This window comes from Enhydra lutris, unplaced genomic scaffold, assembly GCF_002288905.1.
Source record: "Enhydra lutris kenyoni isolate GAN:26980312 unplaced genomic scaffold, ASM228890v2 scaffoldscaffold58, whole genome shotgun sequence".
Classification (NCBI taxonomy): Eukaryota; Metazoa; Chordata; class Mammalia; order Carnivora; family Mustelidae; genus Enhydra; species Enhydra lutris.
In genome coordinates, this window is record NW_019154142.1 from 12,873,025 (window position 1) to 12,900,554 (window position 27,530).

At 33.8% G+C, this 27,530-nt stretch overlaps 1 protein-coding gene across 2 annotated transcripts in view; it reads right to left on the reverse strand.

Moving 5' to 3' along the window:
* The window catches only part of LOC111158270 (glutamate ionotropic receptor kainate type subunit 2), a 655,816-nt gene that overhangs the window by 23,491 nt on the left and 604,795 nt on the right, over window positions 1-27,530 (reverse strand). For both annotated transcript variants that reach the window (XM_022520192.1, XM_022520193.1), the window contains exon 14: window positions 4,729-4,954. In XM_022520192.1, the coding sequence (XP_022375900.1) occupies window positions 4,729-4,954 (226 nt within the window). The remainder of the gene's footprint in view (window positions 1-4,728; window positions 4,955-27,530) is intronic.

Consider the following 27,530-nt stretch of genomic DNA (forward strand, 5'->3'; position numbering starts at 1 on the left):
TTATATAAGAGAGTTAAGACTCACTCATAACAGACTGAGTCTCAAAATAATTTTGATTTTATGCCATGTTATGAATGAATAAAATATAATTTGTTAAAGAACTTAATGTTATCAGGTCAAAGTGAAGACAAGTTCTCTGAGTAAGAAAAACAAGAAATATATTGCAATACCTCCAGGTGATTGATTTGAATATTATTCCTTTACATTACTGTTTTCAAATTTATCTCATTCAGAGTTAGGCTAAAAATAAAATATATGCTACATGCATTAAATAACCTTTGGTGATAATGAGAGGTTAATACATTTAAATTAATATTTGGCAGTGAAAGTAAAGAAGAATGTGCTAAAATAGTCTTGGTCTTTCATTTTTCTGTATCATAGTAATTTTTCAGATTTTTAAAATTTTTATTCCTATGTACTGATAATTTTACATTCAAATTCCAAGAATGTCCTTACAAAAGTTAGAAATTGATCATGTGCTATTGCCTAATTAAAAAAAATTACTTTGATGAAAACACTAACATGCTACTATACCCCATTAATCTATACACTACAAAAAATGATTCCACTTAGATATATAATACTACATATCTCATGCATTGCCCTTGCCAATATCAATGGATATTTTCCACAATAACTCAGGTTTCTTCAGAAAGACAAAAGTTGATCTGATCAGCTAAGTTGAACAGATAACGGAAAAAAAATCTACATCCTAAGGTTTATAGTTTAATTTTTTTTTTCATCTTATCTATAAGATAAGCTTAAAATTAGAGGAAATAGAAATTCTAGGTGCTATGCCTGGTATTTTCCTCAACTTAAAAAGGTACATTAAAATATAGCTTATATATCTATCAATATTTTGAATTGTTTTATATTTTATTAATAAGCCTCTATCTTTTTTTAAAGAGTGTCAGGGGTAGGGTGGGACTGAAAACTTCTTTTGGTATGTTTGTTTTGTGTATCTATAAGTCTGTTTCTCTTTTGTTTTCCTTCTCCATTTTGATTTTTAGATTCCATATATAAGTGAAATCACACAGTATTTGTTTTTCTCTGTCTGACTTACTTCACTTAGCATAATACCCTCTAGGGAATTGCAAGACTGTTGCAAATGATGATACTTTCTAATAGCACATTATCAGTCTATAGTCTAAAATATAAATTTGCTTTATACTCCAATTCATAAATGAGTATACTTGAAAAAATGGCAAAGAGTCACTCATCAAAAATTCCAAATAAATGGCACATGAACTCATGAAGTTTTTGTGTTCATTATGCAATTCTTACCGAGGGAAAGAATCATACCAGACCTAACCATGGCGAATGCCACAGTTGGAGCACTCCATTAACAAAAAACCTTGCTCCTCAAGTAATAATTAAGAATACTCAACCATTAATAAATATTTATCATATATTGGAGTTAATTATAAAACTTCTGAATTAATACATACATTGGAATAACAACAACAAGGCTTTGTTTGGGAGGGTTTTCCCTGGTTCAGGCAATAAAGGTGTTCATTTTGTGTGCAGAATTTAAAAACAACAATAACATCCACTATTACACACACTAACAAGGCAAACATGTCAAAAATAAAAATATTCCACCTCAAAAATATCTTCTGTACATCTAAATTCTAAATTATTACTGTTGAGTTTTAATAACACAGCTTTTATTAAGCTTTGAATTAACATACATTTAATTTCATAATCTTTCATAAACATTGTATTCCACTTAGAAACTAATTTGGAAAATGTCCTTTATATAGTTTACCCCCACCCTCCGCAACAGGTGATCTCAGCTACACTTGCATAACTGGGGAGTAAGAATCCAAGCTTTTGTGTATTTTTTTGTTTGCTTGTTTTTACTTCTACAGTGAATACGGAATCATTATTTGGGTCTACAATATATATATATAGAAATATGTTGGGGTGCCTGGGTGGTTCAGATGGTTAAGCATCTGCCTTTGCTCAGGTCATGATCTCCAGGTCCTGGGATTGAGCCCCAGGTTGGGCTCCCAGCTCAGGGGAGAATCTACTTCTCCCTCTCTCTCTGCTTGTGCTCTCTCTGTCTCTCAGATGAATAAATAAAACCTTAAAAATATATATATATAGCAATATGCAGTTTAATAGGAGGTAGTGTCTCAAAGCTCTCTCAAAACCAGTCCAAACTACTTTGAACTACATGATAAATTTGAGAAAACTTTACCAGATATAGTAAAATTTAGTGTAGAAATTTTTTGGTGAAGTCATTATGGTGGAAAAGTTTTGGATTTCCCAGACATTTGAAAGTTGCTAGCAATGATCTCAAAGAAACAAAGACATTTATAGTATTGTAATTTCTGGAATTGCTCATGAAATTAGATTTCCATAAATCTATGCCTAACTTTCTAACCATTGTATATATGTTCATTTGAAAGAAATTTTTCACAATTAAAACTAATTAAATTTATGAGTAAAGCCAAATTGACAAGTAAATATGGCTATGCTATTTATTAAATATGAATATATGAAGATCAGTTGTGACCAATCAATAAAAAATTTTCAGAAGTCAAGGCTCAGAAAAATTATAATGTTATTATTTCTTACTGTGATGGCCCAGTGAATAGCTGTTTTCACCTTCATTTCAAAAAACACATTGATGTAATTAAAACAAGTTAATATGTTTGTTTTTTTTTTTCCTTTTGTATAGTTTCCTGTTTCTGTTATAACAAATCATCTCAGGACACCTAGATGGCTCAGTTGGTTAAGCATCTGCCTTGGGCTCAGGTTATGATCCTGGGGTTCTGGGACTGAGCCCCACACTGATTCCTTGCTCAGCAGGGAGCCTGCTGCTCCCTCTCTCTCTGCCCCTCACCCCACTCCTGTGAGTGTGTGCACTCTCTCTCTCTATTAAAGAAATAAAATCTTAAAAAAAAAAAAAAAACACAAATTTAGTGGCTTCAAAAAATACAAATGAATTATCTGATAGTTTTAAGGGTCAGAAGTTCTAAAAGTGATATGTCTGCAAGGCTGCAATCCTTCTTTGACCTCTAGGAAAGAATTTGTTTCCTTGCATTCTAAACTAACTCCAAGATGTCATCTGCTTTCCTTGGCTTGTGGCCCTTTCCTCCATGTTCAGTTCAGCAGGTAGCATTTTCAAATCTCTCTCAGTCTCTTTCTCCTCTCAACTCCCCGATACCATGGTCTGAATGTTTGTGACCATCTAAATTCCTATACTGAAACCTAATCTTCAATATGATGGTATTTGGAGGTAGGGCCCCATTAGTCATTAGATGGTGCCCTCATGAATGAGATTAGCGCTTTTATAAAAGGGACTCCGGAGAGATCCCTGACCATTCTGCCATGTGAGGACACAGTGAAAAGATGGTTGTCTATTAAACAAGAAGCAAGTCTTACTACAGGGAGTCAGCTGGCACTCAGATCATGGACTTCCAGTTTACAGAACTGTGAAAAATAAATTTCTGCTGTTTATGTGCCACCCCATCTCTGGTATTTTGTTATAGGTGCCCAAATGGATTAAGATATTCTTCCTTTCACTTCTTCCATCATCATGCTTCCTTAACTGTGACTTCCTTAATTTGTTCCTCTTTCTTATAAGGATCCACCTAGTTAAACCAGGGTAGTCTCCCCAACTCGAGATCCTTACCTTAATCACATTTGCAAAGTACCTTTTGTCATATAAGGTAACATATTCACATGTTTTGGGGATTAGGTTGTAGACATTTTGGGGGAGCCATTATTATGCCCACCACATGTACATGCGAACTGTAATGTTATATATGAATACATTTGTCATAAATATGTATATACATAGACGTATTCATATACATTATACACATATATGAACTTCAGTACATCAGAATTTTCATTGTCTCTTCTGGCAATTGTTATCCTTTCTCTTTTTACTTCTATTTTTATACTTTATTTCATTTCATGATTATTATTGAAAACAACTTTGCCATATGAAAGAAAAATGTTGTTAAAAATAATTAATCCTGGGGCGCCTGGGTGGCTCAGTGGGTTAAAGCCTCTGCCTTCGGCTCAGGTCATGACCTCAGGGTCGTGGGATCAAGCCCCGCATCGGGCTCTATGCTCAGCGGGGAACCTGCTTCCCTCTCTCTCTGCCTGCCTCTCTGTCTACTTGTGATCTCTGTCTGTCAAGTAAATAGATAAAATCTTTGAAAAAAAAATTAATCCTGGTGTCAAATATTCTAGATATGTTACTGGTAAATAGTCTGCTATTTCTCTTAAATAAAACAAATACCTTCTCTAATATAAAACAGTAAAACAAATATCCACAGAAATCAAGGAACCATTTGTGGCCCATTCTTTTCATTAATTTTCTAATATTATACTCAATTCTACACTATATTTACTTTCAAATACTATACTCATAAGCCACAAATCTGAAAAATAAAATGCAAAATCTTTTATTCATAAAATATTTTTTAAATGTAGAATTGAGAGGGTCTTTTACATTGATGTGAGTTTTTTCTACACTGATACGCAGACATGTCTGCTGACCATTCTGGTAGAAATAAATTTTTCTTTCGTTACTTACCTGTTTAGAAGCAGATGTCCAAATTGCTTCCTGGTTTTGTACCGTAACAGAACATAACAAGATAGATTTGTTAAAAACAGAATTCCTAATGGCATATGGAGGCACTGTTTTCCCTTCTCACAGCGACTAAGATTAATGAACAAAGAACCAGTGACTGACATAAAACCTACCCATGGGGGTGCCAACGCCATAACCTTTGGAGTCTATGAGGCCGCCAATCTGTGTCAGGTTACAGTTCCGCTGGGTAACAAACTCAATGGTTGTGGACTCCATTAGGAAAGCATAATCAGAGGTGAGGACTCTCTGGATTCCTTCTTCATTACTTTTGACGAGTACTGACTGCCTCCTGCTACTCATAAAGGCCCACATTTTGTCATACGTAGATATTTTTGATTTCTAGGGAAAAATAAAATAGGTAAGAAAGATATTTCTTAGTTTCCATGTGATCCTACAATATTTAGATGGAATTCACTGTATTTCATTTACTCATACTACCTTAATTGTTTTACTAATAATAGTAATTAATTCCTTATCTCATATGTCCAGGTTTAACACTGAATTTAACAAACATATCAAAAATAACTTATGTTAAGAATGCATAGCTGATAAATCATAGAAGGCAATAAAAAAGAGAATATCGATATTAATAGGAGGAATTTTATGCTTGAATTTCACATGCGTATCTCAGGTGTATAATTTTATCTTTCACCATAACTATAACATTAAATTTGGAAGACATTGACACTGGACAGAACTGACACTGCAAAACCTTGAGTTTTTGTTTTTCCCTGCATGGTGACTATAAGACCAATGTCACATTATCCTCCAAATATACACAAAGATATAGGCTGAACAAATAAAAACAATTTGTTACAAACAAAAATTTCCACTGGGACACAATCTGGACACCACAGAACCTCTTTTAGCCTGACGCAGGACAACAAGAAATCTATCATTCAGATCTACTGACTAAAGATTCCTGGACCAATAAAATTGAATAGATCTTATGTCCACCTGAAAATCCTCGATAAGGCTTCACTAGGATTTCATTAGTGAAGGAAAGAAATTGGTTTTGTTCAGAAGGCACTGGTAAAACATAACCGTGGAAAAGGTTAACATCTGCTTATGAAAAGCTCATCTGTAAACCCTAACCCGTTAAATTCTTACACAAATACAAAAAAAAAAAAAAAAACCTGAAGCTATAAACACAAGGACGATATTCACTATATTCGTTGCACTGGCATAAAAAGTTAAAACTGTTTTCAAATAAATAGATATGCGATCTTTCTACACCTTAAGCATGTATTTAGTCTTACATGTGCTAGGTCATAAATGGGATATTACCACTTCTTCCACCAGAAGACAGGTGCACAATAATACTTTGAAAAATTCAGACACTGTTCCAATGATGATAGAAGAAAAACCTTCCATGTACTGGGAGGAAAAACCTAAAAGTACAATGAGTGCCTTCTAAAAACAAGTATAGCATTAAGGGCTAAGAGAGGTAGAAATGCAAACCTTTGTTCTCCAGGGAAACACTAAAGCATACCAAAGGCCAACAGCTTGAAGTTTAAAAGATAGCAGCTAGAACATCTAGAATAAGATTGATAGGATTACAAATTTGAGAAACTATGGTGGCATGTCAATTATTTTAAAGTAAAATAATCATATGTTGGAAATAAGAAAAATGAAAGGAATATTTAAGGTTATGATGAAATCCTTATTGGAATAGTTAAAACTGATAGTGAGATTTTGCACAGATGCATTTGACTTTCCAAATCAGTAACATAATGAGGATAGCCAGAATAAATTCACTTCCTTTCAAAGGTACAGAACTTATCTCCTAAGACTTTGCATTAAGAGAGGCCTAAATACAAAATAAAATCAAAATTAAAGCTCACCTGCAGATTGAGATTTTACATAAAAAATTAAATTGCACATAGTTTTTGATTTAGTGAAAATAGATAGATACACAATCCCATAAATAATAATTCTAAAAATGTATGTCATCAAAACTGCATACTCATCAGTTGATAATATAAAATGTAACTCTTTAACAGAGAGTGATAGTGTGGTATCATAACACGGGCATACTCTCCGAGAACAAAACCAAGCAGAGAGAAAAGAAAGCATACAAAAACTGTACAAGAAGTTATTTTTACTTGTATTGACCATAAATTGCCGAAATTCTCTCTTTCATTTCAGTTATAAGAGCATTAACAATCGATGTTTTGTTGCTTTAGTTACATGATTTCCAATTTCTGATAACACATTCCATTCATTGATAAAAGTTAATTTAAATAAAACTTGAACATTAGTATTTTTGTCTCAAAGAGGGAGGGAACAGAATATTTACAATGGCACTAATCATTTAAATATGTCTATATACTTGTAAAATAATACATAATTATGTCTTTCTTTTTTATAATATTTTGTCATATTATATATTAGAATTTCATAATATTATGTATTATAAAAATTTTATATTAGAAGTAGCATTTTCTGACTTAAAGACTATATATCACAGGAAATTTTAAAGAATAGAATTACATTTTTAACAGTATAACCTAACCATTATTAATGTTATATAAACAGATCAAACTTTTTAACAACTGAAAACCAAGAAATTAAAAACCAATCCCAAGCTATCCCTTACAGATATATATATAGCTTAATTTTAAATTAATGTGAATGTAGAATTATTTTACATTAGAAGTATCTTATCTATGACCTTTAATTGAAATCAGGATTTTACAAAATGCATTTGCATATAAAATTCTTTGAATGTTTTGCTGCACTGATATTTTATTTCTATAAGTACTTCCTAGAATTACTATTGATAGTAATTTTGAAACTAATCATTTTGAATAATCCATTGCTACACAAGTATCTCCTACTGAGTTACTTCAGACTTTCAGAAATCTGTTGTCTATGATTTTTTTTAAGATTTTATTTATTTATTTGATAGACAGAGATTACAAGTAGTCAGAGAGGCAGGCAGGGAGAGAGAGGAAGAGGCAGGCTCCCCGCTGAGCAGAGAGTCTGATGTGGGGCTCGATCCCAGGACCCCGGGATCATGACCCAAGTCAAAGGCAGAGGCTTTAACCCACTGAGCCACCCAGGCGCCCCTGTTGTCTATGATTTTTGTACAGCTTCACTCATCTTTCCTACCTGCAGAAGATATAAATATTTCTATTATTCTTAAAACTGTCAAATAGGTGTAGATAGAAAAGTCACTCAAATTGTTTTATTTCTCTTAATAAAAATTTAAAAACCCAAATAAGAAATATTTCAATTTAGAAATACTATCTGCTGGTCACACATATTCTATGTGGCTTGTTTGCTTGATTTGTTGCCATTCTTGACCTCAATTTCCAATTTAGCACAGTCACTTGTTTGCACCTCCCATTTATGGTTATTAAGAGATATTATTAAAAATCATCACTGCCGGGGCACCTGGGTGGCTCAGTGGGTTAAGCCTCTGCCTTTGGCTCAGGTCAGGATCCCAGGGTCCTGGGATAGAGCCCCGCATCGGGCTCTCTGCTCTGCAGGGAGCCTGCTTCCTCCTCTCTCTCTGCCTGCTTCTCTGCCTACTTGTGATCTCTGTCTGTCAAATAAATAAATAAAATCTAAAAAAAATTAAAAAAAAAGTCATCACTGCCTCTGTGACTCTGTATGCGTGGGGTGGGGAAATGATATTCAATTCTTTCCTATTTCTACAGAAAGTTGAAAAGGTGGACTAATCTTTAGCATCTTCAGACAATCTAATTACTTCTATTACATATAGTAGTGAAGAGAATCTAATGTGTCAGGTTTAAAAACAAAAGGTCTGCACAACATGAATTTGACTGAAACCCTCAAATTTAAAGAAGATAATAAATTTACAAAGTATTTGAACAAAGTATCAGAACAAACTCATAGCCTGAATATGAAGTTTAGGATGTCTTTTTTCTCTATAAACCTGACCATTCAGAAATAGTTGGTCACCTATTACTTAAGTAATTTATAGATCTATCTGAATAATGTAGGCTGAGTCAGAAGTAATGATCACTAGCTGTATATCTCTTATTAATGGTATCTATGTCTTATGCAAGCCACTTAATATCTTTGAATTTCAGTTTGCATAATAGTCAAATATCTTTGCCAACTTCTTAGTGTTTCTTGTGAAAATCACAAAATATAATAAGATACTATGTGTAAGCACAAAATACAATAAGACACTATGTGCAAGCACACTATGTAATAGTGAGATATTTTTATAATTCCTATTTTTTTTAAAGAAAGCATACCACTAAATACTTTATGTTAGTTTTCTTAAAAAAAAAATAAAAAGACCAAAAACTGTGACAGAGATGGCAAGTTGAATACCATCTCTGAGTATATGTTTCTCCCATGGTAAGAAACCACGAGATGAAAAAGAATGGGAAAATGTACAACTGGAAACAAAATTTTGGAAGCTGGAAAGAAGATAGATGAATTGTAACTCGGTTAAGTAAATTTATAACCCTCAAAACTTACAGTTTGCCCACAAAACTTACAGAGATTGGCATTTCTATATCTCTCTCAAAGCCAGAATGATAAAAAATCTAATAAAAGTAAAATTTATTGAAAGAATGTCTTTTAAAAAAGTTAGATGCTTGATTCCCCTTCTTTCTCTGAGCAGCGTAGTGACTGCTCCGTTCCATCCAAGCAGAGGACTAGAGGTTTTCTTCTCTGGAGACAAAACAAGAGCACACTGGACACAGGTTAGCCAGGGAAGGCCACGTTAAAACCAGAAGAAATAAGTTGGAGTCTACACCCAACATTGAGGTCAGTCAGCCCTGTTTCTGTCCTGCTCCTTAGAATTCCTCCAGTAAAGACAATGGAAGATTTTTATTTCAAGCGAAATTGGACTGCACCAGAGAGATAATAATGACCAGTTAACACACATAAAGTTCAGCATGTGTGAGGCATCATTCTTAATTATATAAATATTAAGTCGTTTTAATTTTACAAGATTTCTATTCGGTGATAAGTATCTTTACAGCCATCCTTCAAATGGGGAAAATAGAAAACAGAGAGGTTAATAATTTGCCCAAATTCATGTGGCTACTTAGTGGCAACACCAGGAATCAAACATTGACAGACTAGCTACCAAATTCATGTTTTTAATCATTACCCTACATTGATTCTATGTAAAGACACATATCATGGATTCCCAACAAAATGATCCAACACATCACCCTCTAGCAAAGCTCATAGTTTTTCAGTCTTGAGCAAGCTACCAGAGTTTCCAGTGAGCCTTTATCATCAAACACCAAAGATAACCAGATGTTTGAAGGGAGCCTCTAATATGGAATATAAAGAAAAAAAAAAAAGGCATACATGCCTTCAGAGAGGTAAAAGATACTGCATAGATGAAAATTAAATAAATAAATAAATAAATAAATAAATAAATGGATTCAGTTAAAGAAAACACATGCAGGGAACAAATACATATTAAAAATCTCATATCAAAAATGAAAGCCTCAAGTGAAATATTAGAAAGTAAAATCTGAACAAAGTTTAAAGAAATCTCCAGAGAAGTAGGAAAAAGTTAAAAAGACAGAAAGACAGAAAGAATGCCCTGAAGAAGGATCGTGAACTGAGAAAGGCTGAGTCCATGTAAGTTCATAATGAGAAGCGAAGAACTTTCTAGACAGAGGGAAAAGCAGTTAAGAGATGTCATCTTGGACATGAAATTGATGGGCTGGCGTACTGGAAGGAAGTACGCTTTGGCTGGGGCATATAGAGTCAAAGAACATGGTACCTGAAGATGACAGAGATATTTGACTAGAAAGATGACAGAGAAAGAGATGACCAAGGTGACCTTACTGTTTCCCTCAGCTTTCTCAGTTTTAGATGAGCTTTTTCCTGTGTCCAGGCCCCTAACCTCATTTCTATCCTGGCCTTTCCAGAAACCAGATGGTCCAACCATTGAGGTCCCTTTACTCTTTTTTCTTAGATTATTCACTTCAGAAAATATGTAATTGTAAATTCTTCATTTGCATCTCTCAGATGCAAATCTTTTTAAAAGCCTCTCATCAGCTTTACAGTTCAGAACCATCTTTCTCAAGAACCCAGGAGCCATCCTTGAAATATAATCATCAAAGAAGAAGTGCATCTACCATGCAGTCTCTCTGGGAAGAAAAGAGCTTAATTTATGTGGGCACTTTAAGTTATAAAACAATTCCTGTCATGAAGACACTAAAAGTTTCTTTTTCCTTTGGGTAAGACCAGTTAACAAAAACAGATGGCTATGATGCCCCCACCACAGCTCTTAGTAATACACAGCAGCAATTTAGGTGGGAAAAAGTACTTGCACTAAGGGAAGTGGTGTTGGAGATAAAGAGAAAACTAAGACTTCAAGGTGTGGGCATGTGCATATGCGTGTGTGTGTGTGTGTGTGTGTGTGTGTGTGTGTGTGTGTGTGTGTTATGGCTAGGGCTTGGTCATTATTAAACTACAGGTAGTAAGAAGCAGTTTAGATTGAGTGACTAATTGGTTTCTGGTTTAAACTAAGAAAGAAAAGAACATCAAAACAAGGTTGGGGGTAAAGATTATACCTAGTAGGTTGGAGGTACTTAAGAAATATCTGAATAGGTCTGCCATGTGAAGGTAGATATCTAACTTTGGAGTACAGGGGAAAGGTAAAGGCTGAAAATACAGATTCTGGAGTCCTCTTCGACAAAGTAGTGGATAAATGAGGAAAGAAGATCACAGAAGAACCCTAGGATCAAACTCAGTGCAATTTTGAATTTCAGTGGCTGGCAGAGAAAACTGAGCCTGCATATGAGACACACAAAAAAGTGAACAAAGATAAAGGAAGAAAATATGGAAATTGTGGGGCTGCAGAAATCAAGGCAAGAAGGTGTTCAGTGAACGAATGATCACTTGTAGTGATTTGTGGGGGGAAAAATTGTATTCCTTGGACTTAGCAAGAGAAAGTTCCTTAGTTATTTAGCAAGAGCTAATTTAGCGGAGTCAAGTATTTAGAAGTCCCATGGAAGTGGATTAAGGAAAGATTTGGAGAAAGTTAATGAAAGTTAAATAGAGCCAGTAAGTGTCAAAAAAGAAACTATATATATATATATATATATATATATATATAATGATCTCCACAATAATCAGTACATACATATATATGTGTGTGTGTGTATCCAAAGTTAAACTATATTTTACATTTACTGATTATTTATATATTTTTATTTTTATAAATATTTATATATGTCAGTAAGTAGGACTCTGAAGAATAGGAGATCCATGGCAGTAGATAGAAGAATATTTTGGTTTAAGTAAGACTTTCAAAGATTAAAGAGATTGAACATGTTTAAATGTCAGTGGGGAGGTTCCAGGAGAAAAGAGAGGTTTAAAAAGCCAGAGAAAGAAAGACAATTAATAATGCAAAGTTTCTAATAAGATGAATCTCAAATAGAATAACAGGATTTAAAACACTGCAATTAGCTTGACCTTTGATTTTAAAATATTAATACTAAACACATGTGGAATTTTATTGATACTCTAAGATGTATTGTGTAAGGAGAAAACAAGAAGTCTCAACTAGATTTATTTTTAATAAATTAGAAAAATGTTGAACATTTTCAAAGTAAAATAGACTATAGATCTTTGAGGTTAAAATCAGTAGGTGGAAGCTGTACAAATGAAAGATTAGGAATAAAAATTCATTTAAAGTCAGTAAGCAAGTAATTCAAACTGAAATTAACAATATTTGCATACTAAGTGTGAAAGTTGCATGTAAACTTGCTTAGAAGGAAGGACATACCAAGTTGCAATGTGAACTAAAGATTGGAGGTGAAAGATGGGACATGTTGAAAGAACCCCATACACGATGTTTTGCTTAACCTGCTGTGTTTAAGATTGGTTTCATTCAATGAAGTAGCTACCGACCATCATCAAGGGACAAGATAAAATCATCGATGGGAACTAAGCTGCTGAACTAAAATGTACAGTCTGTGAAGGTTTTCTAGCTTTGGGACTACAGAGAAGTAAGCACCTACACAGAACACCAGGAAAGACTCAGGAATTGGGACATAGCTTAGCTCTATGCATCACTGCCGCCAACCTGGTGAGGAAAGACTTTCCAAAAGAATGCATTATTTAAGAGAAATATGAAAAATGAAAGTCAGGTAATGAGCTAAGCATGAAATAATGTAATTCTCTGTAAGAAAAGCATTGAGATAATGACAAATTAGAGCATAATGGAGAAGCTGTTCAGGCAGAGGTTAGCCAAATAAGATAAATATTCAATTAGTGAAAAAAGAAATCTTATTTTACTCTTTTACTACACAGATGAGAGAACTGAGGCTACTTCATAAGAAAAAAAAATTGCCAATGAAGGTAGATTTGTAAAAAATGATGATAGCATTTATAAGATCATGATTTTATAGAATAATTTTAATTACATAATAAGATGATTAACAAAAATGAGAAACATTCTTAAGTATTATCCTTACAGTTATGTTGTAAATAATAATTTAGATAAATACAGTTGAGCAAATAAATGAAATCGTGACTCAAACACATTTCTTGAAATGCAATGAAAGTCAAAGCACTACAGAGAAAAAGCTTATTTAAGATTTTCTAAATAAAATCTTATTTTCTTAAGCAATGTATCCTGTCATTCTGAACACTAGAATCAATTTCTTTTTTGTTGTTGTTTTTGTGCCTCACATTAAAGACACTTTTTCTTCTATGTTAAATCAGATGGATTTAGGGTGTCAACGTTTAGCAGTGTTTATTTTATCAAAATGCTGAGGTTTGTAAGCTGACTTGGTATTTACTAGATCAGCACAAAACAAATAAAACTAGTTCATAAGGCACTGTCTTTTCATAATAGTTTTCAACAGAGCATAAAAGAAAAGAGTCTTGTCAAGAATAAACTTACAAAAAATAAGAAATACAACACTTTTTAAAAATTCCCAGATGCCAAATGATTTGTGCTTTAAAAAGAGCATTTAGTTTAAATACTTGAAATATTTTAAACATACAGCTAATGATTTAAAATTTAAGGATATATTAGTTTGGGTTTCTGGCAGAACTCTCAGTTTGCAACCTGAAATTATTTGGGTCTTTGCAGATCTCAAATAACTAATGGTTTTATGCAATGCTTTTCCTGAGCATTTTAGAGAGATTTTTAGAACTGTTAAGATATTAATGTAAGGATAGTGCTTTGAAATTTTGTTTCTCTGTGTTAGAAAATGTTATGAAATAACATGAAATAAAATGTTATGAAAGCTATTAAAGTAAGGATTACTCTTGTACCATTTGTATAGATCTTTTCTTATTGGGAAAAACATATTTTACAAATACAAAGCCATCTTCATTTAAAAAAAAATACATCCTTAGCTTAAATTCTTTAGTACACAAATGAATTTTTTTTCACAATTGAATTCTTCATCTTCATTTGTTTTGCCTCATGTCAAATACAAATTAAAATTTAGAAACCATATTGTGATCATTAACCCTGTCAGTGTAAAAATGATAAATAACATATCAATATTTATGTGACCTCCAGAAGCAAGAATTTAAAATTAACTTTTTAAGTACATTATAGAAGAAAGTTTACCTTTACAAATGAAATGACAAATCTTAAACATTAATCTTGTTTGAACTATCATAGCCACAAAGTATCAAGAACACAGACAATCCAGTACTATTTTTGATAAGGTCTATTACATATAATATTAGAAGTATTGACTACAACTCAGATTCTTTAAAAATGTTAATCGAGTGGTACAACATCTAAAACATCTTGAAATAACCTAAAAAATACTTCCTGTTAAGAATCCACTTATTTTGATTTAAAAAAAATTCAGGAAAAAACTTTTGCCTTCTAAACCATAATGTCTGGCAGAACTCGCTGGACTTTAGTGCATGATGAATATGGTGAAATTACCAAAATAAGAGACAGGAATTTCTGACCATTTTTCATAATTACCAAAGTAAATTTGTTGGTATTGGACACTTACTCAAATTATTCCCTCTCAATAAATTCCACGTGATGAATTCTGTTTCTAATATTAACCTAAATATGTGGATATAAGTGTTATAATAATATTTCTTATTTTGTTAGGAAAATGTCACATGTAATAATCCCTAATGCATGGTTTGAAAATGGCCCTGACCAAGGTCTCCCTTGGTAAAGGAGAATTTGGCTGAGATTTGCATTTTAATTTTTTATTACAGTAAATAAATTACCAACAATACTGGAACATATGTGCTAGGTAAGAACAGCTGAGCCCTATCTGGACTCATCTGACCTTGGTGACTAGGAAATTAGAGTTAATTCGGGAAAACAGGACTGAAGCCATATGTGGTTCATGTCAAAGATGGATCTGAGGCTAGTGCAGTGATCTGAAAACATTTGGCTGTTAGTGAACCTGTCAGTTCTTGGAATAATTCTGGCAGTTTTATCTCAAGGCATCTGCAATCCCTTAAAACAGGATATTTGAAGAGAGGGACAATGAAACAATGCTTTTCTCAGTGCTGCGGAGAGCTAATAGAGGAATCAGAGACAGCTTTATGACTGAGCAGAATATGATGGGCAGCAAGTTTCAAACAATCTGGTGCAGTTAAAGGCAGTTATTATTTTTAGGTAGTTGAACCAGTATTTGGTAACTCATTCTGCACTATTCAGAATCCCTGATATAATGAGCCTTCTGGTTATGGCATTTTATTCTTTAAATGAGATATCTTGAGCTCTGGTTAAATGTTTTCTTTTCTTATAAACAATAGTAATCAACAATATATTTTATGGTCATTTGGCTAGACTTGAATAAAATTAGGAAACTTGACTTCACCAGGTCAATAAAGGACCTTGAATAAATCACAATTTCTTGGCATCGTCTAATAAAAAGCTACCCTACCAATTTCACAGAAATGTTATGATGAATAAATGAAAAAATATATATGAAGGCACTTTGACAAGCTATCAAGCTCTCTAGAGATATCAGGATATCACGATTTTATTTTAATCTCAACTTTCACGTAATCAATCAATGGAGAAACATAGTAACTCCATACTATGACTGCTTTATACAATAACTGCAGAATTTTCCCACCATGGTATTCTATTTATGCCTTTACCTTTAGAATAATTTATAATTTTTAGAGGCATGGAAGCACTCACCTGCTTACTCATTTACTCAGTTGTTCTTTCGTTCTAATATTTATTGAGAACCTGCTGGGTGTAAAGGATCAGGCCAAGTCATTGTGTATGCAGAGATAGCCAAAAACAAAGCATGGCCCCTGTCCTAGTAAAGCTTCAAGTCTCATAATACATGACAAGTAAACTAAGAATTAAGAAATTGTGTGATAAATGCCATGACAAATGACAGATACAGTGTAACCTAAATTGATGAAGGAAGACATGACAAAGTCAGAGGAAGTAATTTTCTTCCCTTTAAGATTCAAATCAGTCATAGTTTTTCTGGGTCCTTATTCTCCTCTAATTGAAACTCTGAGCTTTGAATAGTTGTGGGAAACACACACACACACACACACACCCCCCTCACAAAAAAAATCCCTGAACATTTGAAACTCTTTTAAAAAGACTTATTTATTTATTTTTTTGACAGAGAAAGAGAATGAGAGAAAGTGAGCCAGGCATAGAGAGGCAGAAGCAAATACTCTTCAAGCAGATTTCCTGTTGAGTGTGCAGCCTAACACAGGGCTAGATCCCATGACCCTGAGATCATGACCCGAACTGAAACCAAGAGCTGAGGCCCGACTGACTGAGCCACGGGGGCTGCCCAACATTTGAAGCTCTTAAAAGAGTTGGCATTCTCACTTTTAGGCAGCCCCTTTCCTAGGGTTTCTTAATTTTATTGGAAGATAATGCAAACCTCACCAAAATATTTTAAAGATATGTATAATATCTGTATTGCTATAACCTTTATATATTTAACTATACCCCCAAAAAGAGTGTTTTATTTCTAAATAGTAAATAAATGGCCTCAGTTCGATCCCAGGGACTTAAGGGAGAAGAGATGAACAACCTTATTACCATTTCCATTCACTGACTGGACAAGCCTATTTGAATGACTAAATGAATCCTTAATCTCAGATACATTTTTCCCCCCTGAGGTACATTTTAATTACAAGAACCACACTCTGACATAGGGGCTTGAACTTCCCATTTTCTTCAACTGGAACCCACTTTCTTTGCATATTTGGTTGCCTCAGTTCTTCACTTTCTTCGGATCTTTACTCAAATATCACCTTTCCAGGGGAACTTCCACCATTTATTTTATTTATAATTCCCACTGTTGGCTTACCACAGATATGTCTCCTGCTTTATTTTTATACTTAGCACTTAATAACTATGTAGTATATTATTTATTTCCTATTTTTACTTATGCATCTATTCAATTTCTATCTCCATCTACTATGAGATAAACTCCATAAAGATGGAGATCTTTGTCTTGTTTTGTTCATCCTGATGCCCCTAGACCTAGAACAGTGCCTTGTCTATACCAATGGGTACCTTTTTGAATAAATGAGCCAAAAATGCTTAGATGGATGAATATATGCATACAGTGGAATTATTTCTAGTGGGCTAAAATTTAAAAAACAGGAATGTTAGTCTCAGCTCTGGTGTTACCAACTAAGTGATATTTGGTGAGTAACTTCATCTCTCTAGAACTCAATTTGCTCATATGCAAAATAAATGGGTTAAACCATATAAATGCTAAGATATCTTCCATCAAAGAAGGTCTAAATAACTATGCATATTTAGAAAAATAACTAGGTAGATTTACTTCTTTCATATTCTATTCATGTCTCAATGTAATAAAGAAAAGACTACCATTGGCCTAGTTTTAAAGCAAAGCATAAAGAAATCCCCATCATTGCACTGCATACAGAAATTTAAGTTCCATTTCAATGTTCAAATGTAGCTTTAATGTATTAACAAAAAAAATTCTAGAATGTATTTCACATTCCACATATCTCAAGGATGGGAAGTAGGATTACTAACTTCTTGGTTCTTTACTCGGTTCTAAGTCATCATTGTCCCAACCCCTTTTGAAAACAAACCAAGGAAAAAAACTCTATTATTTTAACACTCACACCCTACAATCTTACTATCTAATCCCTCTTACTATAGTCTTCCACTCATGTCTGGGTATTGCCATAATTTTTATAATATTGCAAGACCCAGATGTTTGTTTCTATCAGTGGTGAACTAGCAAACATTTAATAACTGTCTTCCTGCCAAAGGAGAAAAGGCCCAGATTTATAATGTTTCCTGGTTTTTACAGTTTAAACATACCCACTATTGCCATTTTAAGCTGAGGGCATGATATCAATCAAACTATAAAATTTTTGAAAAGTTAATTCCTGCAAGTCAGTACAAGCCAGCTCCAGTACCCCACTGTTCATCCCTCACTGGAAGTTCTGAAGTGACTTCACAGTTATTTGACAATCATTTCCAATGGCTTACTTAGTCAAGCCTTAGCCACCCAAATCCATGGTCATATATTTATTTATCAACACCTAAATTTTCTTTACTTTTAAAATCAATTACTCAAATATCCTATTCCATGATTATTCCTTTTCTAGAGTGCTTATTTAATCTCTTTAGCTTGCATTTTCCAAGTTCATTGGTGCTTCATGCCATTAATGGTCTACATTGCAATTCATTAGTATTTTCCACTTCTTTATATTCCATGCTATTCAAGTGATTACTCACGATCTGTAGTTCCAAAATTAATGTTACTAATATCCTAAACTCACCAATCTCCCTCTCTTCTTTGGATCACCTAATCTAACCTCAATCCTGAGTAAACCAAACTATCTACTTTTTCTAAATCTGTATCAAAGCAGCACAAGCATTGCTGGAAAAAGTCGTACTACCAAGTGTGACACTAAAGTAGGTGCTCAATACTGTCCAAAGTTTAAGACTTCTCAACTTATTCTCTATAATGCCGATTTCAACTTTTTCTCCTTTCCTGAAACTCAAAGCCTTTTGTGGATTCATTCACTTTTGGCAGTTGACTTTGCCTTTACTTCATAATGAAAAGTGACACCACACATGGGAACAGACTCAAGAACAAATCCCCCTTATACCAAAAATATTATATCTTATATTGCAATCTCTCCTCTTCTTCTCCCTTTCTTCTCTCTCTCTCCTCTTCTTTCTCCCCCTTTCTCCCAGAGTGAATCCTTCATTTTGTGGTTTAGATTCCACCACTTCCTTTTGTCTTTTTCAGGAATCTTACATAATTATTTTTCTCATCTTGCTCCCCTTTAACTGACAACATTTAAGTATGTTTGAGTCTTCTAGGTCTTTACTTCCCTTTGCATAGGTGACATTCTTTCACTGGACAGTTACCATACCTTTTCTTTTCTCTTCTTTGCAATAAAGGAAGGTCTCTTCATTATCCCATTTCCTGATTTCCTACCTGGTCCTCTACCCATTCCAATCTGTCTTCCAGTCACATCCTTTTAATAAATCTAATGAAATACACCAACGACCTCCATATTTTAAAATTTAGATGAATTTTTGTTTGTTTGTTTTCAGGTTACCTGTCACTCTCCAACATGCTATGCTCTTAACCGTTCCTGCAATCCGACATCCATTCCCAACAGCTCTATTCACATCCACTGCTGTGCCTTTCAGCCTGTTCTCTCACTGAGCCAGAATGATCTTCCTAAATCTCAAACTTGGACATGTCAACTCACACTTTATTAATTGACTGGCAGGGTTCTTTGTTACTCCCAAGCTGAAAAGATTATAATAACACAGGCTATAAATCTAACAGGCAAAACTAATTATCTATGTATTTTCTCCTTATTCCTGTCTAACAAACTTCTAACAGAATATACATTTCCTATCCTGTCATTCATTGTAAGTTAGCTATGTGACCCAATTCTGCACCATGGTATAATCAGAAGTTGGTAATGGAGCTTCTGGTGAATTCTTCTCAATAGGGCTCATTCAATTGGCATCTTCCCCATGCCTTTCTAGACTAACTCTGTGTTCTCATAATATATTGAAGACAACATTTGTAGATTTTAGTTATACATTCCATTTAATGATTATTTGGTTAATTTCTGTATTCTTCATGACTCCTAGTGAGTTATGGTGTCTAGACATATCTTTATACCTATTATAAGTACTGACAGAAAGAGACTCCATAAATATTTGAAAGAATGAATGGAATGCACTAATGAAATGATAGACAATTAGCTATAAAACTTACTAAAAAACATCCTAAGGAAAAATTCAATAATGCAATTTTATTAATTGTAAAATTTAATTTTATGAATTCTAAAAGTTATTAACTATGCATAAAGTTATAGAATAGCTGAAGAAAATATGCAGAGCAACGGTGAGAATTTATTAAATCTCATTTTCATGCAAATCATTTTAAATAATAGGCTAATTACTGTTAGAATCCTTTAAAGGAAGACTTGGGTCAATATTGCTACTGATAATATATACACCATATATTAGTTGCTTTTCTTAAAACTTAATTGTGAACGGATACACAAAATGCTCCAGTAAGCATGTTAAGAAATGGTGTTATTTAAATTCTTATATCCCTATGAGATAAGTTTTGTGATACCCATCACAAAAATAAGCAAATTGAGATGAGGGTAATTAAACATTTACTCTAAGATGTAAGGTAGATTCTTAAGTTACATGGGAGAGTAAGTTGCTGTGAGTTACAACAGGTGGCACCATTTTGCTGAAATTGCTTTTCTGTAATTAGTCTTTGGTACTACCTAAGTCAGTGATTTAGAGATAGGCCAAAATATATTTCCAAAATAACTATTACAAGAGGAAATAAAATAGATTCAAAACAATAGTTTCTGGCTAACAGTAAACAACAGTAAGATTAGAATGAAACACCCTAAATACTTATGCTGAAGAATAAAATATGTAATGAAACTCAAAGAAATACCAAAGGAAAAAATCCAGTAGATATATCAAAACAAAAAGCAAAACCCAGAATTATATGTATAATACAACTGAGTTGATAGCTTTTAAAAACCATCCTCTGAAGTTAATTCCAAAAATCCCTAGTATATGTTAAGTGATTCCTAAGTAAAGCTAAATTTAATCTTTAGGGCATGGTAAGAATAGTTTGGGTGTGTGAGTGGGTGTGTGTGTGTGTGCATGATATGTTGACAACCTGTTCAACTTCCTTTATATCCCCTGAACAGGATTAAATCCACTGGAGAGTGCATGAAGACTATTTTAAGAAGCTAGAGGTTAAAATTGATCCAATCCCAGGACAACTTATAAGAAACATGAGAAAATATCCTTTTGCCAGCATAGGGTTTCTCCCAAGCAGCAGTGCCAATGAGAACAGGTGAGGCAAAGTGTATATACAATTATATGGTTTATCACTCTGTACTGGTATCCACCAAAGACAGTAAGAGAAATAATTTGCATGCATTCTACTTTTAACACTTTTGTATTTAACTAAAATTACCTTCTTCATGACTTCATCTTTTCTTCCAACACAAGCTAGACTACTAGAATCTTCTCCCTTCTGTACCGTAGAGTGGAGACAGCTAGATCATATGTGGCTATGCCTCTAATTAACATTTACTACCTATCATCCAATCATCATTACAGTTTGGTAACCAGACTTTTGTGTTGTCTTTTATGTACTGCCTCAATCATACTGGCAATTAATTTTGGTTCTTCTTGTATCCAGGTATTCAGTTTGGTATATACCTATTTAAAAAAAAAATAATAACTTCCCATCTCTGAGTTAGAATCCCATACTTGAGTGACTATAGGTCTTATTCCAGTCATTCCTATTTTCAAAAACTTAAGCTTTCTCTATGGTCAGTAGGTTCCATAATAGGGATTTCTATGCTAGACCTCTCTTTTTCCACACCACAGTCATTCAAGAAGAGTGAACCAAACCAAACCAAAGCAAACCAAACCAAAGCAAACCAAACCAAACCAGTACCTACGCTATTTTCCAAATAGGCCCAAACTTGAACTTATTTGATCACAGATAGTCTTCTATGTAATGCATTGAACTTTTACCTTTTCTTCCAGATGGGGTGTCTGTATTTTTAGAACAAATTATAAAAGTACAAGATACAATAGCATTAAAAACAACAACAACAACATAAAACAGGGGCACATGGGTGGCTCAGTTGGTTAAGCATCTGCCTTCTGCTCAGGTTATGATCTCAGGGTCCTGGGACCGAGTCCCACACTGGGCTCCCTGTTCAGTGGGTAGTCTGCTTGTCCCTCTGCCCTTCCCCCTGCTTATGTTCTCATCAATAAATAAATAAATAAATCTTAAATTTAAAAACCCATAAAACAAATAAGCAAGGCTTATATAGGTCAGTAAATGTATGTGATGTGTGTATGTTATCTTTATCAAATTTTTAATAAAAAATCCATAACTGAAAAATCCATCTTCCTTCTAATTCATTAACAAAGTACATAAAGCTTTGTATCATACTTTAATGGACTTTATTTTGAAATGTTACCTAGCTAAGTGATAAGTGATATGTCTAATTATAACCAAAACAAAAATATTAAAAGGAAAAGGAAAAGAAAGATTAATTTTACAAATTAGAGAGGAGTATTATTCTCTCTCTCGCTCTCTTTCTCTTCAACCTCACAACAATACAATAAGGATACTATTTAATTTAACTCCAGTCAAAGCTGAGAAACCTGACTTGTCAAAGGTCACATAGTAAGGGGTGGAACCAAATAATTACTCTTGACGATGACAATGAACTTTAAAAACAGTATGGAGGGGCCCCTGGGTGGCTCAGTGGGTTAAAGCCTCTGCCTTCGGCTCAGGTCATGATCCCAGAGTCCTGGGATCGAGCCCTGCATTGGGCTCTCTGCTCAGTGGGGAGCCTGCTTCCTCCTCTCTCTCTCTGCCTGCCTCTCTGCCTGCTTATGATCTGTCAAATAAATAAATAAAAATCTTTAAAAACAGTATGGATTGCTTGGATGAATATCTAAATCCATCTATACTTATAAAAAACAAGATAATTTTCTGAAATACTTATATCCATAATTTTCATCTTTAAATATGTCAGCATCAGCCTGACAATATTGGGGTTGAAACAAATGAAGAAAGGCATAATCAACTATTTAAATCACAAGCTAATCCACACTCACAAAATTACCTTTCTGCAATTCAGAAATCATTTCAGATTGGGTTGAACTTTCAAGGTCACTTTTAAAAAAATTATAATCCTAATTCAAACTTCTTAATCCAGGGCGCCTGGGTGGCTCAGTGAGTTAAAGCCTCTTCTGCCTTCGGCTCAGGTATGATCCCAGGGTCCTGGGATCAGGCCCCACAACTCGGGCTCTCTGCTCAGCAAGGAGCATGCTTCTTCCCCCCTCTCTGCCTGCCTCTCTGCCTACTTGTGATCCCTCTGTCAAATAAATAAAAATAAAATCTTAAAAAAAAAAAGAAAGAAAGAAAAACTTCTTAATCCTATGGGAGCTCAGTTATGACTCAACATACATTAAATTAGACTTAGATGAATTTAGTTAAATAAAAGAAACAACAACTGCAAATATAGTACAAAATGAAAAAAATAAAACCTAGGAATATGAGTAAAAATAGTAATAAATCTCTAAAGAGTTGAAACAGTAAAATTCTAGGTCATCACCTCTGCTGTTATTAATGAATATTATAATTCTATAAAAACATAAATGAAAAAAATTCATAACTGAAAACTAATGAATAGCATTAATGGAAATTGCATTATAAATAAAATCTGAAAAGAAACTAAAATTTAATAAATATAGATGGACTTTTATTTGTAATAAAGTTACATCATCATTCATCCTGTTAAGAGCATAATTTTAACCATTTAGTTACTAACAGAGAAAGTAAAAATGAAAGATATTTTTACCCTCAGTATTTTTTTTAAGATTTTATTTATTTATTTGACAGAGAGAGAGATCACAAGTAGGCAGAGAGACAGAGCGGGGAGGGGAAGCAGGCTCCCTGCTGAGCAGAGAGCCCGATGTGGGACTCAATCCCAGGACTCTGGGATCATGACCTAAGCTGAAGGCAGAGGCTTAACCCACTGAGCCACCCAGGCACCCTACTCTCAGTATTTCTATGTAAAAACTATTTGGTACTCACTTATGCATTTAAGAATTTTATGAAAACAAAGTACATCTCTACTCTGATACTTAGTAGATAGCCAATAAGAACAATACTTAAGACTATTATGGAATACTTTTTGAACTTTTACTATTAAGTTAGCTGTATTTACCTGCCAGATTTTCTATCCTGCCTAAGATAACAAACAAAAAAGGATAAGTCTTTCGTAAAGAAGCATTAGTCTTTTCACTAGAATGTATTTGTTACATTCTTTATTTCACATGTGACTGCTTGGGACCTTGTCCAGAAAGCACATAGTTCTCTGTAAAGAGAAAATGAAACAATAATTTTTTATATGGATATTGTCAAATTCACAGATGCAAATGATCGATGCCTCTTTAAAACAGTCACTTTAATTTAAATTTGCTGCATTTTTAGAAATACCTTTTCTGGAGTTGCCTTCAGATGTTATACTATTTTGACTATTCTTATTATTAACAATTTTAATCATATTAGATTTTCTTTTTGAAGGTAAGTCAAAGCATTTGGAGTAAAACAATGCATGTGGAATCCATTCACTATTTTTGTTGTTATTGTTCTAAAAGCTGAGATAACTATAAAGTAAAGGAGTTGTTTTTCTTGTGTTACAAGTGTATCCTAAAACCAATTTCAAAGTGAAAGCTCTAAAAAATTTTCTTAGCAGTCACAGCATAAAAACAGTCTCCTGAGGTGTTTCCTCAGTGCAACGGTATTCATTTCCTGTATGTATTCTTTGCACATGATATAGTCTTTTTTTAACTTAAAAGTTTGTTATTTTAAACATTTTTTTTATCTAGCAAAAATATGTTTATATAAAAGCCGATCAGCCTGTAGTCTCTTTAACATCTGTATGGGTAACATAATGTTAAACTGGACGTTTCACTTGAAGTGCCAAAAAAAGAAAAAAAAAAAAGACGTAAAGTACTAAGTGTGAAATGGACGACCATGAAGACATTTCATAGGCCATCTAGGAGTAACTGATGATTGATCCACAAGGGGAGTGAAAAGTTAATGAAAGATTAAGAATGGATATTTTAAGGACATTTAGGAAAGAGCTATTCTCTGGCTATGATTCTCAACACTTTTGCCTCTGTTCAGGTGGGCATGTGCGCATGACATGTACCTCATAATCCCAAAATGGTTGAGAGGCATCCACTTGAGGAGATTCATCCATATCCCATTCATTGATTAACACGACAACCGGTGAGACTCACACAGTTAGGAAAGCTAAAGAGCAAATGCCTACATTTGAGAAGTAACTGCATCCATTTCCAGGATGGCAGAGACACATTTTAACCCCCAGGATGAAATACAGGCATCTGAGTAAGAATGCTAGACTGGGGCCAGTGTGATAGTAAGCTTGCCCAAGAAGGCAGTTGCCATGGGAAGAGGCAGTTTGCTTTCCAGTTAGCACAAAGTCAGCATTTCCTGAGGTAGATGTCACATCTCCTTCACCAGAATCCTGTTGTTGATTCTAAAGAAGTTGCAGATGTTGAGGAATGCTATCTTTGCTGATGGAGAGTTTTCTCTTACACCATCCATCAAAAAGATATTATGTCAAGAAGGCATCAAACCAGATGGTAAAGACAAGTTTTGAGATGGCAGTTTGACTAAAACTCCAGCCCTAAATTTTGGCTGATAACATCTTTTTGCCTTGATAGAAGTAAACAGAACTGCTAGCATAACCAATTAATTTGCCTAAGTAAGTGCTACTAACAAAATACCTATTTAAATGAAATCAAGTCAAATATTACTTGTTTGAAAAAAATACAGGTAGTCAACTAAAAACCATGAAAAATGATTTCTTAAAATCCTTTTATAAGAAAAAAGAACCAAAATGTTTGGAAATTTATTTCAAGCAACAAAAGATACCATTAGAATGCCTCACAGAATATTTTTAAGTGTTGCTTACTTTTAGAAAACAAATTGCACTGTTATTCAAATAATTTGTTGAAATAAAGTTTTCCTCAAAATCTTCCCTAGCAAGATTGCCTTTTAAAAAAAATATTGCTTGTCATAAAGTTATAGTTATTTATTCCACTCGAGTTAAGCAAATATACCTTGTTCTTACATTTCATGATTTCCAGTGTGTCCAAAATAATGATTTTTTGTCATTGTTCTCTTCAGAGGTTGCACACTATTATTTGACTAGGTATCTGACACTCAGGGATATGATTCCCTATCTCAAATAGTATTCAGGGTTCTTCAGTGCATCCATGTAGCTGATACATAGCAGACAGTTATACAGAAAAAGTTCAGAGAAGTGAAGCCAAGGACAGAGGGATATGTGGGTAAGAGGATGCTCATGGACACCTCAGTCAGTTAAGTGTCCATCTTCCACCTAGGTCATGATCCTAGTGGGGTCCTGTGATTACACTACGCATCCACCTCTCTGTTCAGCAGGGAATCTCCTTCTCCTCCTGCTCCTCTTCCCTACTTGTGCTCTCTCTCTCCCTCAAATAAATAAAACCTTAAAAAAAGAGAGAGGATTCTCATTAATTAAACAAAGGAAATTAGGATATCACTTACTAACTTTTCTGTATATGATGTTTTAGGTAGTAATCTAAAGGCATTGTCTTCCATTCAAAGGCCTCCTCAATTTATAACTTTCCTTTACTGTGTCACATGGGGAAAGAGAAGTTTCTCCTCTTTAACAATGTCTGTTGAAAGCATTTCACAGACAGTGAAATGTAAATAAATGGAGAACTTTACCTTTAAAAAAAAAATCGCATTGACCTAAGCTTTATGAAGCTAGGAATAGTAATAGTATAGAATTATAGAATTACAGTTTCTGGAGATGTACACAATCTCTTAAATTTAAACAACTGTAAGTAGAGATGGATTAAACTTGGATTTTATATTAAAAGCCCTTCCAGAAATAACCATTTCAATAAAAGTAGAGTGGAACAATGTTCAAAATGGGGCAAACAAAAGTAAGTCCATGGTACTAAACTACACACACACACACACACACACACACACACGCACACAAAGATTTCATTAGTTGAATCTGTCAATTCTTTTTCTTTTTTTTTATGATTAAAGAACATAGAGTATTTATCTACATGATCAGGAAATAAAACAAAAACCAATGTAATAAATGTTTAGATATAAATTTTTCAAAATAACTAGTCAGACTAATTTATTTCAAATAATTTAAATAAGTAAACACTTGTGACATCAGTTTTAGACAATTTGATCTAAACCTGCTCTTTCATAATTTACATTAGTAGAGAATTAGTTTTTCTGATATACTTCATTACTTGTTCTCTGTCAACAGATGACCCTGGCTCCAACCTTGCTAAAGCTGTTTAAGTTAGTGTCTTCAAATTCCTTATGTCTACCTTTTGCATTATCAGAATTATTCCCTCCTGCATGTTTTAACCTTCTGTGCTGTTGCTTTATCACGGTTCTTCTGCCTCTCCAAGTCTTCATTCCAAAAAGCACGCCTTGCCCACCTTGTCTTTTCCATAATTACCTTTGACTCCTTCCTTTTTGCACACTGAGCCTTTAAAGTCACAAACAAATTGTTTTCCTATGTTCTTCACCATGTCTTCTTGACATGTACACTCTTCTCTCTGGCATTATATAACAACACTTTATTTTCCTGGTTCCACCTTTCCAATCCACTTTAAGGTGTGGGTTTTGTTTTTTTTTTCCTTCTTCTTCTTCTTCCTTTTCTTCTTCTTCCTCCTCCTCCTCCCCCTGCCTCTCCCCCTTCTTTTTCTTTTCCTCCTCCATCTTTTTCTTCTTCTTCTTCTTCTTCTTCTTCTTCTTCTTCTTCTTCTTCTTCTCCTTCTTCCTCTTCCTCTTCCAACTAAGATTTTATTTACTTATTT